Here is a 19491-nt window from a genome sequence, read left to right on the forward strand (position 1 = left end):
TTACACCGCGCTTTGATGGCCGAAGCACTCCGCAGACATCAACCTAAAGTAGGTGGCAGAACCGTCCCCAGGCGTCGCCCGAGACGTGACTGGCCCGGGCCCAGCGTCACACGGCTGCAGTGCGCCACGTTGCCCGGCTGGGGGCCCCCACGCAGCCATTCGCAGAGCCCACGGCCGAACGCTGACTCTGGGGCCGGCAGCAGGCGGGGCGCGGACACCCGCCGGAGACCGCGCTCACCTGGAACGCGCCAGCGCCAGCGTTCCGGGGCCCGCGGCAGCTCATTGGTGCAGGGGGAGCCGAGGGCCAATGGGAAGGGGGACTACGACTCCCAGCCGCGCTCGGGGCCGCGCCCGGCGGGCGGCGTGGGCGCTGCGGGGGGGCGGTGCCGGCCGGCGGCTGCCGGCTCCCAGGGAAGGGCGCCGGGCTGGGGGCGGGGTGACGCTGTCACGGCGCTAGCGTTGGAAGCGGAGACTGGCTGGGGAAGGCGGCCGGAGGTGAGTGCAGCCCTGTCGGTCTCGACTCACTGAGCGTGGCGGCCAGCGGGGCCGGGGCTTCCGTCCCCTGGGCTCCGCTGCCGGGCCAGCCGGAAGCCTCCGGGGTGGCGAAGGTGGGGGCGCCGGGGCTGCTGCAAGTGACCCGGCTCCGGGGGCGGCTGGGGCGCAGGTGCGGGCTCCTGGCTCTCCCAGCCTTGCGGCGCCGCTCGCCGCTCTGTCCTAGCGGATCGCCGCCCTCCAGCCTTAGCTCCCTGCCCGGCCCTGCTGCCGGGCTCCCGGGGGTGCGTGCCGCTAGCGGCGGGAGTCGGACCCGGGCTGCCCCTGCTGCCCGCCGATGCCGCCGGTTCCTGGGCGGGCCGGTGTGTGCGCCCCGTGAGATGGGGCCACTAACTGCTCTCGCACCATGCAAACATCGCTGTGCTCCAAACAGCCCCCGGCTGGGTGAGTGTGAAAGGGGAAGCCGGGCGACTGTTGTGACACAGGATCAGTCCCTTCCTGGCAATGGGACCTAGTGACTTTACATGTCGCAAGACTACAGTCTTTCTGCGCTGAAGGGAGGAAGGTGGCCAGTACTAATACCAAAACTCTGCCCTTCAGAGGTGACTTCCAGCCAGGGATCTCAGTCTCTTTACCAATTCTTCAACAAAAAAAACTTCAAAAACAGACTCCAATGAGAGACTGCTGAATTGGAATTAATTTGCAAACTGGATACAATTAATTTAGGCTTGAATAAAAACTGGGAGTGGATGGGTCATTACACAAAGTAAAACTATTTCCCCATGTTTATTCCCCTCCTGCTGCTGTTCCTCAGACATTCTTGTCAACTGCTGGAAATGGCCCACCTTGATTATCACTACAAAAGGTCCTCCCCCCCCCCCCCCTCCTGCTGGTAATGGCTCACCTTACCTGATCACTCTCCTTACAGTGTGTATGGTAACACCCATTGTTTCATGTTCTCTGTGTATATAAATCTCCCCACTGTATTTTCCACTGAATGCATCCGATGAAGTGAGCTGTAGCTCATGAAAGCTTATGCTCAAATAAATTTGTTAGTTTCTAAGGTGCCACAAGTCCTCCTTTTCTTTTCACCAGTTAAGTTTCCCAACACTCCTGCACAGTATGTCAGTACCTTAGGACCCTGGCTATGCCAGGCTTGGAGGAACATATAAAACCTCTAGGTGGTCAAAGGAGCCATTGCAGCAGGCCTTGATATGAACATTCATGTAATTCACTGGTGGGGGAAATGTTTTCTGTCATGTCTGCTATAATACAGCTCTTACTCAGCAGGGATTCTGATCATAACTCTTCACACCCGTGTGCACTGATGCTTGACCTCATCACATTTAGAGTGAACTGGCTTGCACTGGGAAAGCTGGCTGGCTTTCTTAAGAAGGGGGTTTCATTTCAGCCACTTAATTTTTTGGTATTGTTTTCAACAAAAGGGAGAAAAAATTGTCAGAAGGTCCCTTTCAATGCTTGTGTGTACAAATATAGTCTGCTATAAGTGTATCTAAGGCTTGCTTATCTGAAATCCTTAGGGAACAGGGTTCTGTTTTAGGTAAACAGTGGGATTTGGCTAAGTAAATTTATGCTGTATTACTAACCCCGTTTTACAAATGAGAAAGTGAGGCAATCACTTGCCCAGCTTCACATAACAAGTCTGTGAGGGTATGTCTTTGCTGCAATTAACTCTAATTATCTTCGTTTGAGTTAGCCTAGCCTGTGTCAGAGCAGCCATGCTAAAATAACACTTGCTTGTCTGTAGTGCTAAGATTTCTGGGGGCATATCCGGCAGTTCTTAGCACCACAATAAGCGGAGCCGCAGTATGAATTCTTCCTTGGTGTATTGTAGGTGAATTTGCCTGGTCCTTTCTGGGAACTTTAGGAAGGTGTTGGAGGACTACCAGTACTCAAAAGAAGATAGTTTGAGTCCACACTGCAGAATGTCATAACAAACAGGTTGTGCCTGCTTGAGATGTAGCTTATATCCCCTCTCAGGTCAGCCAGCTCAGGTTAAAAGCACCACTTCATTCAAGTTAACGGTTTTTGTGTGTGGACAGGAGTAGAGATAAGGACAACATTCACGTTATAACCTGAGTTAATTGTGCAGTGAAGATGAGCCTTGAGACAGGTAGGAACAGCTCTACTTCTTCCCAGTCTTGGGCTTCCCAGTCTAGGCTACACTTCCTCTTCCAAAGTAACTAATTTGGGAAGCTGTAAATTTTTTGGGAGTGTGCGTGTTGCAATCAGACACAAGTAGATGGTGGTAACAATTCCCCTCAACTGCTGATATGCCCAGAACTCAAAGAAGTTGTTGGACCTCAGAAATTAGACTGTCCGATCGTGCAAGGGGCAGCGGCATGTCCTGCAAGAATGGTCCTCACTATCTTTCAGGATCATGCCTTTAATTGTCACATGTAGCTCACGAACGCTCATGCTCAAATAAATTGGTTAGTCTCTAAGGTGCTACAAGTACTCCTTTTCTCATTGTTTCTAGCATACTTTGGGAAGGTATACATGTATACATGGACTTGACCATTTAAATTGGGAAGTGTAAAAGTCTTTGGGCATAGCTGGCACAAATGTATTAGCTATGCTTGTATATTGATTTACATGGTATCCTGCTTTTGTTGTAATTGGCGATATTAAAGACTGGAACTTTCAAAAATGCCTAAGTGGCTTAGGCACTGAGACTCCCACTCTCCAACGTTACATTTAAAAAACTAATGAAATTGAAACAAGAGTTGACTGTCAGGAAATCCGCAAGTTGCTTCAGCAATCTCTTACCCTCGCATATGTCTCGGGTTTCTGGGTTTCAGTTTAAACCAATAACTGGTGGAAATCCAAAGCAACTCCTCTGTGTTGTCTACTCACAGCATCCTCTGGTGTAGTTGTATTGTTGCTCAATTATGGTTTTATTTCTGCAAGGCCTGAGAGTTACTTCTGGCTCACGGTTTTTATCCTACAACAGCTGACACTGAAGGTGACACTTAAAGCTAGTCCAGGAGCGTCAACCCTTGCACTGCTTTCCTTGTTAGTGATGTCATCAGCTGTAAGAGGGGAAATGCCAGTCGCGGAATGTGAATTAAATACAAATTAACCTGCAAATAAATACATTTTACATCAGCTTCCTTGCCTTACCTGGGGAGCTTCAGGTCTGCTGCTTAGTTCCATTAAGCAGGAATCCTCAATACTTCTAGAGAAATAAAGTAAAACAGGTTTCAGAGTAACAGCCGTGTTCATCTGTATTCGTATTACCAGCAGGAGAGTGAGTTTGTGTGTGGGGGGGGGCAGAGGGTGAGAAAACCTGGATTTGTGCTGGAAATGGCCCAACTTGATGATCACTTTAGATAAACTATTATCAGCAGGAGAGTGGGGTGGGAGGAGGTATTGTTTCATGGTCCCTGCATATATAATGTCTTCTGCAGTTTCCACGGTATGCATCCGATGAAGTGAGCTGTAGCTCACGAAAGCTCATGCTCAAATGAATTGGTTAGTCTCTAAGGTGTCAAAAGTAAAACAGTTTGCATTCAAACTCATCCCCTCCTTGTGTAACCTTGACAGTGTGTTTTTGAGGAAGCTGATTTCCATTGGATGATCCTCCCAATGAGGAACACGCCAGGGGCCACTCCTGAGCAAACAGGAAGTTAGATAACGTAATCTTAGATAAATATCAAGTGCATGAATGAGAGCAGAACCTGTCATAAACCAAATCCCGCTCATGGAGTCATTGAGGTTGATGATATTACTCATATGATAGAACAATTAGGGAGAAACTATGCTAAGGAATCCTTGGAGAGATTTCCACTCCTCTCAGGTTTTACCATGAGAGGAGAGCACCTCATCTGACCTGCTCACTTGTTATATTGATTGATTAAATAAATGCTGTAATGGGCACAAGAATAAAGGATGAGGAAGTCTAGCTGTGACTTTTTTTTTAATCTCCATCCACAATGCATAAAAAGGCTGATAAGTCTGTCTCTCTCGCACTTTTCTTGATAATAGGTCTTAATGTCAGAGCCTGTTAAAACAAAACCTCATACGCACAGTCATGCACCTGGTTGTTTTTCCACTCTCCTTGCAAAAAATGTATAAAAGATGCTAGGGGCTGGCTAGTGTGAGCTAAAACTTCTGAACTCCAGCCCCTTTAAATTGTAAATTCACTTGTCTGTATGTCACACGGACTCTGGAAAAGTATTTTGGGATTGTGTGTGGAGTGTGAGACCTAGATTTATGTTCTCTCCCTCCTAGTCAGTGTCAAGGGGTCTGACTTCAGAATGATTGCATCAGTGGCCTTGGGTTTGGGCCACTGATGCAATCAACCCAGGGATTATTGTCTCTGGGGAGATGAATTTGGCCCATAATTTCATGCCCCTGCCAAATCCTGACCAACCCATTTCAGCACGATGAAGTGGACATGGGTCAAACTATGACCCTGATTTCCCCCACCCAAATATTATGAGATTTGATTGAACATTTTTAACGGTTTTACTCCTATTGCGTGATCCCACATTCCTTACTAGGGCAAAGCTGTCGCTGAGTTTAACGAGAGAGCAGTGATGAAGGAAGGGTGGCAAGATCAGGCCCAGAGCTGCAAAAGAGAGGAATACAAATGGTCAAATGATTAAATCTCCCTTTGTTTTTGCTGTGATAGGGTTGGTTATGCTGGAAACAAGAGCCCCCTCTTAGCTGAACTTTGTGGGGGAGGGCCTGGGGTACTTTGCTTTTTAAAGTGAGCCGTGATTTGAACAGTCTTATCAACGTGGCATAAGTATCACGTTTCAAAAATGGGTATTAGTGACCTATAATGGGTTGTCATGAAGAAAACAAACAGCAGTTATTGAACGCAAAATAGCGTATTAAAGGGCTAATGAATTTGGTGGCATGGAACAAATCTTTAGAAGCTAAAATCTTTGACATGGGAAATGATTGATATTTCATACCTCATCAATTATATGATCGAGTGTATTTAAAAAAATAGTAAAGTGCAGTGGCTGCAGAAAGATCAAAGGTGGTTGTATTTTCTGAGGTAAATGTCACTATTGTCCTTCATCCAAGAGATCATAGGTTAGAAATTATACAGAGAAGTTAATCCTGTACGTCCATGAATTTTATGTTGAATCACTCTAGGAATTTTCCTGTATGTTTTTTTCATGCAGTTTCAGTTTGTGATGTACAATGCAAATGCACAGCACCACATGTAGCAAAACAATTAGGACATCTCTCAAATAATCAAGTTATGAAACCCTTACTTACACTGAATATCAGCCTACTCTACAAGAAGTCCCACTGGAGTCAATGACACTACCTGTGGTATAAGCTGCCCTTAGACTGAGTAATATCACAATCTGGACCTCAGAGAGGAAATACAAACACGTAGGAACAAATCTTGAGGTCCTTACAGGGTTCCTTCAGTGGGAGTTTTACCTAAGTAAGGGCTGAGTTGAAATTCAGGGCCCTTGCAATAATTCTGCATGGTCAGATCCCATTGATTCATTACAGAGCTCATCTGCTGAGTTCATTGTTCCACTCTAGTCAGCACTGGTGAGGCCTCAGCTTGAATATTGTGCCCAGTTTTGGGTACCACATTTTAAGAAACATGTAGACAGCTTGGACAGAGTTCAGAGGGTTGGTTTAGGGCAGAAGTAATTGCTGGACGGGGGTGGGCGGATGTGGGAGTGGTAGACATCACCCCCACTTTTTTCACACCTCTTAGCCCTGGTCACTCATTGGTGGATTTGACATGGGTAGGCATTGCAGAAGGTGTGTGTGTTAGAGAGATTGGCATGAAGAGAGGCTGCTGGTTGGTAGCTGGAAGGAGAGGGGTTTCTGACAAGAGGGAGCAACATGGTAGAATGTACAGAGGAGATAGTGGGGGGAAAGGAAATCATGTTTAGTCAGGAGACTTGGGTGGAACAGAGGGAATGAGTACAGGGAGTAGGATGAAATGAGGGTGATGCTGTAGGCAGGAACAGATTTATGCAGAGCCTTAAAGATGAGGGTGAGAAGCTTGAACTATATTATGGAGGTTAAGAAATCACGAATGGTTTCAAAGAGGGGAGTGATATGATCTGGGCAGTGCATGAGGAAAGTGACTTTGGATGAACTGGTGTGTGGGGCAGAGAGGCAAGTGGGGGAGATAGGGGTGTAGCTGGGTGCTTTAGTACAGGGCTGTAAGTGAACAAATGGATTTTTTGAAACCAACTGGTTTTTAAAATGTGGAATTGGGGAGAGGAGTTAAACGTGACTCCAAGCATGGGAGACAGGAAAGATTTTTGCCTTGCTGTATTGCAGTGGACTGCAGGACATCCAGGATGAAATGTGAGTGGTTAGAAGTAGGTTTGAGAGTCATCTGCACAGAATAAATGAAGCCATTTGGGAAATGAGTTAAACTGCAGAGCGAGTTAAGGAGGGGGACCACGGAGAGTACCCCGAGGAACACAAGGGACCTGATTCTCTATGGCCTAGCACCTTGTCTGAGCACTTACACCCTTTTTGCACTGCTGTAAAAAGTGATTACTGGTTTTTAGCATTTTACAGACTGTGCACAGGTGTGATAACTGCACAAGTAGGGCAAGGGAGAATCAGACTTGAGGAGAGAAGAAAAGGGGGTTGAAAAAGGGTAAATAGTAACAAAGTTAAGGTATTTCTTTAAATAACTTTGTTTCCTAAATAGATGTGGGATTTACAGCCTTTGCAATCTCTTATTAACCATAAATGGTTTAATGGGGCATTTGTTGTCTTGAGCTACAGCATGTTTCCCCTAGTCCATAGGCTGATAGCTATGACCTTCACCCCTATAAACTAAAAGATAACATTTCAAAGAGCTGTAGTCCAAGTTTAACTTGGATTTGTCCAACAGAAAAGCATTCCTGTATATTTAGTGTAACGTATTAAACCTACCTGTACTTCTGGGAGAAGAAGGCTTATTGTGTTGGTAGAGTTAATATGTTTGCTGTGTTTAACGCAGTCAAAAGGTGTGTGAAGACTTGTAGGGGAGCTGTTTCTGTGCCTCTTAGGTTGGCTAATCCAGCAGTGCCACTGGATGGTGACAGAATATGTGGTTCTGAAAAAAAGAAACAAAACTGTCCTGTTGTGACACTTAAAAAAAAAAAAAAAGTGTAGCTATTAAATATCTGAAATCTACATAATTTCACACTTCTGCCTCTGTTACTCTTCACTGTGTGCTGTGTTTTGGCTATGAGGGATGAGCTGCTCCACCACTCGTGTCCATCCAATATATCTGTACAGTTAAAAACATTCACACAAGGCCAAATCCTGGTCCAGTGAAATCAATGGAGTTTTCTCACAAACTTCAACCAGACCAGGATTTGGTCTGTAATGCAATTTCCAGAAGCCAGTGTAGATTGTTTGAAGCTTCGTGGTGGAGCATCTGAGATTTAAAATATGGATCACTTAGAGCATACCCAGGGGGGTAAGCAGAGGTCTTCCAAGGGGTACATCAACTCACCTAGATATTTGCCAAATTTTATAACAGGCTACATAAAAAGCACTAGCAAAGTCAGTACAAACTACAATTTCATACAATGACTTGTTTATACTGCTCTGTATACTATACACTGAAATGCAAGTACAATATTTATATTCAGATTGATTTATTTTATAATTATATGGTAAAAATGAATAAGTAAGCAATGTTTCCGTAATGGTGTGCTGGGACGCTTTTGTATTTTCATGTCTGATTTTGTAAGCAAGTAGTTTTTAAGTGAGGTGAAACTTGGAGGTACACAAGACAATTCAGACTCCTGAAAGGGGTACAGTAGTCTGGAAAGGCTGAGAGTCACTGACTTAAGCTTTGTGTACACTAGCACTTTCATCGTAAAAACTTTTGTCGCTCAGGTATGAAAAAATATACCCTGAACGACAAATTTTAATGACGAAAGGCGCTAGTGTGGACAGCGCATCATCGGCAGGAGCCGCACTTCCGGCGGTGAAGCTACTGCCCCTCATTTGAGGTGGTTTTATTTTGTCACCAGGAGAACTCTCTCCTGGCAGTAAAGAGCGGCTACACGGTGTGCCTTACAACTGTGCACCTGTAGCTGCACAGCCGCGCCGCTTTAAGGTACGCGGTGTAGAGATAGCCTTAGAGCATTCTCGCCACGTGGTGTTAATGTGGCACGAGTCCTACTTCTTCTGACACCTTCAGGTTAATAATAGCATCCAGAGCAGGCCTTTCTCAGTCAGATAAAGAACCACTACCTTTTAAGTTTCAGAGTAACAGCCGTGTTAGTCTGTATTCGCAAAAAGAAAAGGAGGACTTGTGGCACCTTAGAGACTAACCAATTTATTTGAGCATAACCTTTCGTGAGCTACAGCTCACTTCATCAGATGCATACTGTGGAAAATACAGAAGATCTTTTTATACACACAAAGCATGAAAAAATGGGTGTTTACCACTACAAAAGGTTTTCTCTCCCCCCACCCTACTCTCCTGCTGGCAATAGCTTATCTAAAGTGATCACTCTCCTTACAATGTGTATGATAATCAAGTTGGGCATTTATTAGAGCATAAGCTTTAGTGAGCTACAGCTCACTTCATCGGATGCATTCAGTGGAAAATACAGTGGGGAGATTTATGTACATAGAGAACATGAAACAATGGGTGTTACCACACACACTGTAATGAGAGTGATCACTTAAGGTGAGCTATTACCAGCAGGAGAGCGGGGGGGGGTGGGGGGAGGCGGGAAGAGGGGGAGCCTTTTGTAGTGAACACTTCAATCTCTTTGGTCACTCGATTACAGACCTAAAAGTGGCAATTCTTCAACAAAAAAACTTCAAAAACAGACTCCAACGAGAGACTGCTGAGTTGGAATTAATTTGCAAACTGGATACAATTAATTTAGGCTTGAATAAAGACTGGGAGTGGATGAGTCATTACACAAAGTAAAACTATTTCCCCATGTTTATTCCCCTCTCCCCGCTGTTCCTCAGGCGGTCTTGTCAACTGCTGGAAATGGCCCACCTTGATTATCACTACAAAACCTTCCCTTCCCCTCCCCCCACCACCCGCCCGCTCTCCTGCTGGTAATAGCTCACCTTAAGTGATCACTCTCCTTACAGTGTGTATGGTAACACCCATTGTTTCATGTTCTCCGTGTATATAAATCTCCCCACTGTATTTTCCACTGAATGCATCCGATGAAGTGAGCTGTAGCTCACGAAAGCTTATGCTCAAAAAAATTTGTTACTCTAAGGTGCCACAAGTCCTCCTTTTTTTCTTATTGCATAGTAATTCAGTCTTTGTTGTTAAGCACATATTATCTGAGAGCAGCCTTTCATTGTGTATAGTTTGGACCTATAAAATCCCAAAGATGATTCTCTTCCCCCACCCCCACCCCTTATGATCTTTCCTCTGAAACAGGGCCCACTGCTTCTCTATCAACAGGCAACTGCAAGGGAGTCACCAGAGTGTGGTGATGTAAGGAACTCCCTCTCCTCCAGGGGGAGAGAGAGATCTTGATATCCACGCTCTCCTTTGCAGGACAGTGTAAAGAGCTGCCACTCAACCACAGAGATTTCAACAGGTAACAGTGCTACTGATTATTTTGTTGGTGTAGTGGGGAGATGCTAATTGTCTGTCTGTGTGATGTTATGGCAAGATTCTTGGTCCTTGAAATTCTGTGGGCAGCTCTGTGAAAGAGATCGTTTAAGGCAGTGGTTCTCAATCAGGGGTATGCGTACAGAGGTCTTCCAGGGGGTACATCAACTCATCTAGGTATTTGCCTAGTTTTACAACAGCTTACATAAAAAGCACTTGTGAAGTCAGTACAAACTACAATTTCATATGATGACTTGTTTATACTGCTCTATATACTATACACTGTAATGTAAGTACAATATTTATATTCCAATTGATTTATTTTATAATTATATGGTTAAAAATGAGAACGTAAGCCATTTTTCACTAATAGTGTGCTGTGACACTTTTGTATATTTTTGTCCGATTTCGTAAGAAAGTAGTTTTTAAATCAGGTGAAACTTGGAGTACACAAGACAAAACAGAGATACAGTAGTCTGGAAAGGTTGAGAACCGCTGGTTTAAGGGACTCCGCTTCCCAGTACGTGAAGCACTGCTTAGCACTCAAAATGGTTAACACTGGAGACAATCGTGGCACTTGTGTATGCTGGATAGTTAAATCCTGTTAGAACATGTATTCAGCTAATCAAATCCTTTTTAGCTTTGTGGGTGTGTCTGGCTGGTAAATTGTTTAGTCTATGCATTTATGCCCTGATCCAGCAAAACATTTAAGTATAATTTAACTTCAAGCATGTGATGATCAGATTCATTGACTGCGGTGGGACTACTCTTATGCTTAAAGATAAGCATGTGCTTAAATACTTTGCTGCATTGGGGGCTAAGAGCCTGATCCAAAGTTCATTGAAGTCAGTGGGTACCTTTCCACTGACTCTAGTAGGCTTTGGATTATACACTAAATGAGATCCTGTATCCACATTTGAACATTTTAGGCTGGAATTTAACAGATTTGTTCCATGTCCCCTCATTGTCAGTGTACTTGCTTCTTAGGGTTTGAACCTGCTGTGCAGTATATAGCATATATATTCACATTTCAGTGGCAAGGGAAGTAATTGTAACGTGTCCTCTTGGGGTCTAAGTCTTCTGCATGAATGAACAGCATTTTATACATGAGTGTCACTAGCAGTCTTTGAGCCTAGCTTATTGGGTAGTAAATTAGTTTCCATGCTATAAAAAAAGTTAAATATAAATAAGGATGCATACAAAATGTCACTTTAATTCATTTGTCTCCTGATTAAGTCAGAAATAAAGTAAAATATAACATCCTTGATGTTAGTGGAGTTGCTCCAGATTTACGATAATGTAAACGTGATACGAGTCCAGCCCTTAGATTGTCAGAAGCAATGTGTCTTCTCTAGGACCTGGCCACCATCCATAATGAGCTGTGACTCATAATCCTCCTAGATTAGTACCTGATGGTGGTTACAATTCCCTCTGCATTGCTATCAGTCTTTTTCTCTCCACCTCTGGTGTATCTTTGCTTTGATTGGGGTCTCTATAAATTTAAAGAGAGTGGTTTAGAAAGTTCCATAAAAACCAGTATATTCTTTTGTGGTTTGTATCCTCAGCAGGGGAATTGGTGAGGAAGGAAGGTCATTTTATGACTAAAATGATCATTCCTTCTCCCTCACCATGTCTCACTCTAATGATGTATCTGTCTATACCTCAACAGTAGATTCTTTTGCTGACCATCTTAGGCCTTGATCCTGCAAATAGTTAGTCACATGTGTCACTCTACGTGTATGAGAAGTCCCATTGAAGCCAGTAGGAGTGCTGGTGTGGAGAAAGCTAAGTGTGCGTATGGCGGAGGGAGATTGGGGCCTTAGTTTGTACAGTTAAAATACATTCACCCTAAAAATTAGACATACAAGAAAAGTAATGCCCAATTGTAATCTAAAATTTGATGAGGCTTCCATAGGAACTCCTACACTACTGTCTGTTCTGGTCACTGGTGTCTGGGGCATGGCCCAACCAAAGGGAAATCCTGAAACAAATGTATCCAGTGATCCCTGCTCACTGGACTAGGTCTTTGGGGCCTAACTTGAACCAGGGCCTATGCTGGTCTCTGGTAGCCCTGAGACCAGAGCAGCTGAAAACCACTCTTTCCCCACCCCCATGGTACAGCTTGGCCAGATCAGGGAATCTAACCGTAACGTGTTGTAACATTTCATCATTCATGGCAATCAGTGCTATCCTATTTCTTCAACTTTCAGGTTACTGAGGTGAAGCAAATGCATGCTGTTTACTTTTAAAAACGAATGTGAAAAAAGTGCTGCTTTTTTTAGGCTTTATCCTGTCCATCCAAGTTCCCTTTCTGCAATCTGACATGTTAACATTGACCAGGTCCTATTTACTTAATAATTTAATGGCTCTGTCTCATTGCTCATGAATGAGAGTGGAATTTTTTTTTTACCCATATTTGCACAAACAAGCTATGCAGAGCAACAGACAGGATGAGCACTGTATGCCTGTAAGGTATTAAGAAACTTGGAAGTCAGGTATTTTTAGTTGGTTGTAGACACCTTTTGTCATTCGGAATTAACTCCTATTGATTTCAGTGAGCACAAGATTGGGAATTAATAATACCTGGCACAGACATTGGGAGACCAGCCTTTTGAAGTTAATGGGGATTGTGCCTACTTCCATCCCCTACTTGCCTGAGACAGTATTGTCAGACTAGCTGAAATAAGAGAGGGTAAATTTTTAGAGGAAGGAGGCAGATGGACAGGCAAATATAGTGACTGACTGCTTGGAGTAAAGAGAAGTGAATTTCTGAATTTTAAAGGGGAATCTGTATTTGTATTTGAGTTTCAGCTCCCAGTCCTATTAACAATGACCATTTATAAGGAGAGGTAGCAGGAAATAACTCAGAAATAACACATCTCCTTAAACTATTGCAGTCCTCTTTAGAAAGACTGTGGTGAGGGAAAGGGGAAGAACAGCTGAAAGTGACTTTAACCCTCTGTGTTAAATTTGAGTTTCCATACTTACAAAATAATTGATGCAGGAGATTTTTGCCTGAAAAAGAAATGTAGAAATATTCACTTCTGTGTAATAAAGACCATAACTGTGATTTTACAGCCACTATACAAGCTGTCTGATCAATGCATTTATTACCTTACTCATCACTGTAGTATCTGAGTAGTCAAACTGTGGTCCTTAAAGCTTCTTGAAAGAAAACCCCAAACTAGATGTTTAAGAAATAACAGTAATAAGCTAAACTGTACATTTATGTGTGTCTAGGGTTTTTTTTGTAGAGACTTTGGAGTGGTGGTTCTTCCGTTTCTGATAATTGAAATGTACAATGGAACATGTTCAAGAACATGACGAGGGCCTTGTGCAAACCCAGATGTACTGGGTGGAGAGACCGGTATATAACCAAGAGTTCTTACAAGGACAGCTGCACAAGAAGGAAAAGACATCTCAGTCTCTTGGCCAGAAGATAGCACGTTCTTGTCGGTATGAGTTTTATATCTGCTAGTGCCTTACAAATTCTTACTTAGTTAATCTGCATACCTGGTGTCTGTCTGTCTCTCTCTCTCACACACACCCACCCCAATGGTCTGCAAGAACTTGATAGCAAGGGGGTGGGCTCTATAATCTTTTTAATTTCCCTCTATGATCTCACTTCTTTTCCTTTTTGTATTTTCAGTTGTTCTTCCAAGAAAGCCAAGTCTCATCTCTACAGTTTTTTACCAGTTTTAAAATGGCTGCCCCGTTATCCGGTGAAGGAATATTTGTTAGGAGACATAGTCTCAGGTATAAGCACTGGGGTTATGCAGCTTCCTCAAGGTGAGTAGAACTGTCTGTAATTTTATTATCGTTCTTAGACCATCATGTGTGTCTTGTTGTGGCAGTGATCTCCTGGATGATTGTGTGGTAGTGTTTCACAACATGCTGAAAAGCAGTTGAAAAGGCTGTCATTTAAAGTGCTGCTGTACATCTTGTTAGACAGTGGTAACAAGTGAAATCCTCCTCTCTGAGCACCCAATCCAAAGAACTTGACCCCAATTCACAGTTTCCAAGGCCAGAAGGGACCACTGTGATCATCTAGTCAGATCTCCTGTGTAACACAGGCCCGAGACCTTCCTCGGGATAATTTCTAGAGCAGATCTTCTTAGAAGAACAACCAGACTTGATTTTAAAATTGCCAGTGATGGGAATCCACCACAAAGGCTTGGTAAATTGTTTCAACAGTTAATTACTCTCACTGTTAAAAGTTTACACTGCATTTCCGGTCTGAATTTGTCTACCTTAAGCTTCGAGCCATTGGACCATGTTACACTTTTCTCTGTAGACTGAAAAGCCCATTATCAAATATGTGCAAAGTGTGTCAGCATGTGAGTTGTCTTGTTGAAGTCAGTGAAATTACTCACCTGCCTTAAAGGCAGGCATGTGCTTAAATACCATGGTGATAAAAGACCTTAATTATTACTCCCTCCTCACCTATTCATCCCAAGAGTAGTGGCAAGTCTCCTCTTCTCCACTACACTTGTATAGGCCACTGGCAGCTAGAGCATCTCTGGAATGCCAGAGGAGTGCGAGATTGGCTTGACTCCTCTGCTTGGAGCAACGTTTCAGCAAGATCGGGTGCCAGAGATTGGTCCTTATCTTTTCCTTCATGACATAGTTGTGACTCCTTTTCTTCTCCCGTGCTCAGCCAGTGCAGAGTAGTCAGTGGTGATTCCTGTGTTTTATGGAGACTAAGGGAGAGAAGCTTGATGATAGGAGTGAAAATCCATTGAAATGCACTGAAATAACTTGGAAGTCTTCCTCCACTTCCCTGCAAATGGAGTAAAGTCTTCAGGGCAGGAACCATGTTTTGTCCACTCTAGTAGAAGGTGTGTTTTGGAGGGGGTCCGTATTTGCTGTTACACTAGCACCGGTACTTCAGCACCAGTGGGAACACTCATGTAGCCTAGACTCAGCTGGCCACCAGCGTTTTGCCACCAGGTCTTTCAGACCTGCTTAGAAGTAAAAATACTAACCTACTGTCTATGCTAGTATGCAGGTCATTGCTGCCACCAATGGGATTGCTGCAGTGGGAGGCTTCCCAAGGAAGTCTAGTGTAGGCATAGCTTTTCGGGTGTGTGAGATTGTGTAGAGCCCAGCCCCATGGGACCCTGATTCTGGTTGGTACTTTGGGTGCTTCTGCAAGACTACCAGCACCACTGTTGTTAGCAAGTAAAAGCGACTTCCCTTATCTTTGGTTTGAGATCACGCTGCCAGATCACTCTTCCCTCTTTGAATAGAGACAAATCTAGGAACAAGGAAAAAGGGTTAACTGTGTCTGAAGCTTTTACAGGTGTCATCGCTTCTACGTAATAGAAGGTTCAAACCCTAGGTTGTCAGAGAGGCTTTTATTCCTTTTCTGGGTATGCACTCTGTTGGTTTTGTGCATTTCTCAGTTTAGCTTAAGGATTTTTACATTGGGTGCAGCCTTTTTATTTTTAGCATATCAAATAAAATCTGTAGCTTTACTTACATTTAATGATAAACATTCAAAATACTTCAAATGAGACACTAGCTGTACAAAGCATTCAGATCATAGAATCATAGAATATCAGGGTTGGAAGGGACCCCAGAAGGTCATCTAGTCCAACCCCCTGCTCGAAGCAGGACCAATTCCCAGTTAAATCATCCCAGCCAGGGCTTTGTCAAGCCTGACCTTAAAAACCTCTAAGGAAGGAGATTCTACCACCTCCCTAGGTAACGCATTCCAGTGTTTCACCACCCTCTTAGTGAAAAAGTTTTTCCTAATATCCAATCTAAACCTCCCCCACTGCAACTTGAGACCATTACTCCTCGTTCTGTCATCTGCTACCATTGAGAACAGTCTAGAGCCATCCTCTTTGGAACCCCCTTTCAGGTAGTTGAAAGCAGCTATCAAATCCCCCCTCATTCTTCTCTTCTGCAGGCTAAACAATCCCAGCTCCCTCAGCCTCTCCTCATAACTCATGTGTTCCAGACCCCTAATCATTTTTGTTGCCCTTCGCTGGACTCTCTCCAATTTATCCACATCCTTCTTGTAGTGTGGGGCCCAAAACTGGACACAGTACTCCAGATGAGGCCTCACCAATGTCGAATAGAGGGGAACGATCACGTCCCTCGATCTGCTCGCTATGCCCCTACCTATACATCCCAAAATGCCATTGGCCTTCTTGGCAACAAGGGCACACTGCTGACTCATATCCAGCTTCTCGTCCACTGTCACCCCTAGGTCCTTTTCCGCAGAACTGCTGCCTAGCCATTCGGTCCCTAGTCTGTAGCTGTGCATTGGGTTCTTCCGTCCTAAGTGCAGGACCCTGCACTTATCCTTATTGAACCTCATCAGATTTCTTTTGGCCCAATCCTCCAATTTGTCCAGGTCCTTCTGTATCCTATCCCTCCCCTCCAGCGTATCTACCACTCCTCCCAGTTTAGTATCATCCGCAAATTTGCTGAGAGTGCAATCCACACCATCCTCCAGATCATTTATGAAGATATTGAACAAAACCGGCCCCAGGACCGACCCTTGGGGCACTCCACTTGATACCGGCTGCCAACTAGACATGGAGCCATTGATCACTACCCGTTGAGCCCGACAATCTAGCCAGCTTTCTACCCACCTTATAGTGCATTCATCCAGCCCATACTTCCTTAACTTGCTGACAAGAATACTGTGGGAGACAGTGTCAAAAGCTTTGCTAAAGTCAAGAAACAATACATCCACTGCTTTCCCTTCATCCACAGAACCAGTAATCTCATCATAAAAGGCGATTAGATTAGTCAGGCATGACCTTCCCTTGGTGAATCCATGCTGGCTGTTATTCTAGCCAAAGGTATTACATGTTATTCTAGCCAAAGGTATTACATGTCTGTTATGTGTTGGAAACACAAACTGCAGCAGCCTTATCTCATAGTAGTCACTGCCTCATGGTTTATAGGTGAGCAACAGTGAACTTTGCTCTTCATTTTGTGGCTTCCTTTTTTTTTTAAATATGATTCTATCTTTTGGCATTTACAAGTGCTCCTAGGAACACTCCTGATCTTTTCCTTTACCAACAGAATAGAAGCTTCTGTTCTTTTACTTCATTTACTAGCGGCAGTGATAAGGTCAAGAGATTACAGCTTGGTCCTTCCCTTGTATTCCCTTGTAAATTTGAGCCAAATTTGTGTTGACTTGCACCAGTGTGCAACACCAATGATTCCAGTGTGGTGGTTTGAGTGTAAATCAGTAAAGACTGGCACACACATTTCGCAAAGGAAGAAAAGCAAATATGGGATGCTTCAGCGGGTAAGTCCTAGTCTTTTGTCTTTTATTATTCTGCGAAGTTTCTTGTGGGAGTGATGATTGAAGGTATGGTCCATTAAAAAATACATGCACCCCCCAAAGCCTGTCATTGCAGGCTTCTTGTTTCCTCAATAGGATCACTCTGCGTTGCGGGATCAGGCCCTAAATTTAAATGTGCAGTTGAAGAATGTTCTTTCCTCATGTCTCTTTGGATATGTGAAATGAAATGTTTGCTACATGTATTTAATAGTTCTTATATCATTAAGGGGATGATGTGGTTTTTATCTTGAAACAGACCCTTTCTGTTTTTTCCTAACGTGGCTCCCTTTCTCCCTGATTGTGTTTTCTAGGATTAGCCTACGCTTTGCTGGCAGCTGTTCCCCCGGTATTTGGCCTATATTCTTCATTTTATCCTGTTTTTCTATATACCTTTTTTGGGACCTCTAGACACATATCAATAGGTATCTTTCTTTATGTACAATTGAAGTGTTTTCTTTTCAAATAATACTTTGTAAAAATAAATAAATAGGACAAACTTTCTGATTATTTTTCTTCATTAAACTTGAAATTCTTAGGTACTTTCCATAGTCTCAAAGGCCAGCAGGCTGTGTTTGCTGTCATCTTATCTAATATATTTAAGAAGGAATAGAAGCAACAGTAGCTAGTGGAGTAGACATGAGCATGAAAACCAGGAAGTCCAGCTTTGCTGCCAACTAGCTATGTGGTCTTGGACAAATTTATTTAATTTCTCTGCATCTGTAAAATAATTATATTTACCTGCCACAGGAGTGTTTATTCAATGTATAAACCACTGTATTGGTCCTGAGTATAAGGGCAAATTTCACTACTAAAAATGCAACTTTGTAGATTGAAAACTCTGAAATAGTTTGGAGATAAATGTTTAATTCCACAAAAGTGTAAAAACATGAGATAATCCATTGTATAAGGAACCCTAGTTAACAAGCAAGTAAGTTTGTCCTAACTGACATGCAGAATTTGCACCTATTTTTCCTCTGTCTTTTATTTGAGGCACGTTTGCGGTGATCAGTCTGATGATTGGTGGAGTGGCTGTCAGAGAAGCTCCTGATGAAATGTTTAATATTATGGAATCTAATTCCACCAATAGCACTGATCTCCTTGAAAACTATAAAGCCAGAGATGCCATGAGGGTAAAGGTAGCTGTGGCCGTCACCTTGCTTTCAGGGATCATACAGGTAATATGCTTGTAGCTTGCTGTAGGGCAAGTTCAGGCAATTCTCTCAAACTTGCAGTGATAGGGGGTCCCAGGTTATGGAGCCTGCCCAAACCCTACAGTAAAATGCTAGTGCTCATGCCCCAACACAGTTCTGGGGGATATGAGCTGCATCATGCTAACTATGTACCTAAGATTAAGGGAGAACTTGGAAACAGGGAATTTCTCCAGACATCTCAGCTTTGGCTGAGGCACATCAGAGAGATCCTTTTCCTCCTTCACCACTACCACCTCCGGTCTGACAGGAAACCTCTTTTCACTATTCCTTTAAAGCCTTCCATAAACCATAGGATACTAGGTCTATATATGTGTGACCTATACCCCGACTCCATCCTAGCACTGATGGCACTGAACCCCCTCAGACTGGCCTGGGTCAGTGAGAAGGTTGCTCACTGAAACTTTATTCCTGCAGAAAGGGGGAAGTAGAATTGGTTCTGAAGGAAAGCCTAGATTTGCTTGGACTGTCTCTGGTTTGCTTGATGTCAGGGTTGGCAGGAATCTGGTCTGCTCTGTTCTTTACAGCGCTGACTTTTATGTTACAATTGAGTGCACTGGTAAGTTGCATAATTTGACCCTATTGTTCTTCAATAGTTGTCTTTAGGTCTCCTTCGGTTTGGTTTTGTAGCCATCTATCTAACGGAGCCACTGGTACGAGGGTTCACTACTGCCGCGGCAGTTCATGTCTTTACCTCCCAGTTAAAGTATCTGCTTGGAATCAAGACGAAGCGCTACAGTGGAGCCCTTTCAGTTGTATATGTAAGTAAGTAAGTAAGTAACTATCTTAAAAGCATATGACCCCCAGATTCCTTTCTGCAGTACTCCTTCCCAGGCAGTCATTTCCCATTTTCTACTACCCATGTACTACACATGAACAATATAGCCTGAGCTGCTTTTCCAATCTCCACATGTCTC

At 43.7% G+C, this 19491-nt stretch overlaps 1 protein-coding gene across 4 annotated transcripts in view; it reads left to right on the forward strand.

Moving 5' to 3' along the window:
* Window positions 1–410: 410 nt before the first annotated feature.
* Window positions 411–19491, forward strand: part of SLC26A5 (solute carrier family 26 member 5) — a 42231-nt gene continuing 23150 nt past the window's right edge. For 2 of the 4 annotated variants that reach the window (XM_048836402.2, XM_048836405.2), the window contains exons 1-7: window positions 436–495; window positions 9881–10043; window positions 13298–13513; window positions 13707–13846; window positions 17678–17788; window positions 18357–18541; window positions 19171–19335. In XM_048836402.2, coding sequence (XP_048692359.2) covers window positions 13359–13513; window positions 13707–13846; window positions 17678–17788; window positions 18357–18541; window positions 19171–19335 — 756 coding nt within the window. In that variant the 5' untranslated portion in view covers window positions 436–495; window positions 9881–10043; window positions 13298–13358. Of the gene's footprint in view, window positions 496–9880; window positions 10044–13297; window positions 13514–13706; window positions 13847–17677; window positions 17789–18356; window positions 18542–19170; window positions 19336–19491 lie in introns of all 4 variants that reach the window. The other 2 variants (XM_048836403.2, XM_048836404.2) reach the window with 2 other exon arrangements.

This window comes from Caretta caretta, chromosome 1, assembly GCF_965140235.1.
Source record: "Caretta caretta isolate rCarCar2 chromosome 1, rCarCar1.hap1, whole genome shotgun sequence".
Lineage (NCBI taxonomy): Eukaryota > Metazoa > Chordata > Testudines > Cheloniidae > Caretta > Caretta caretta.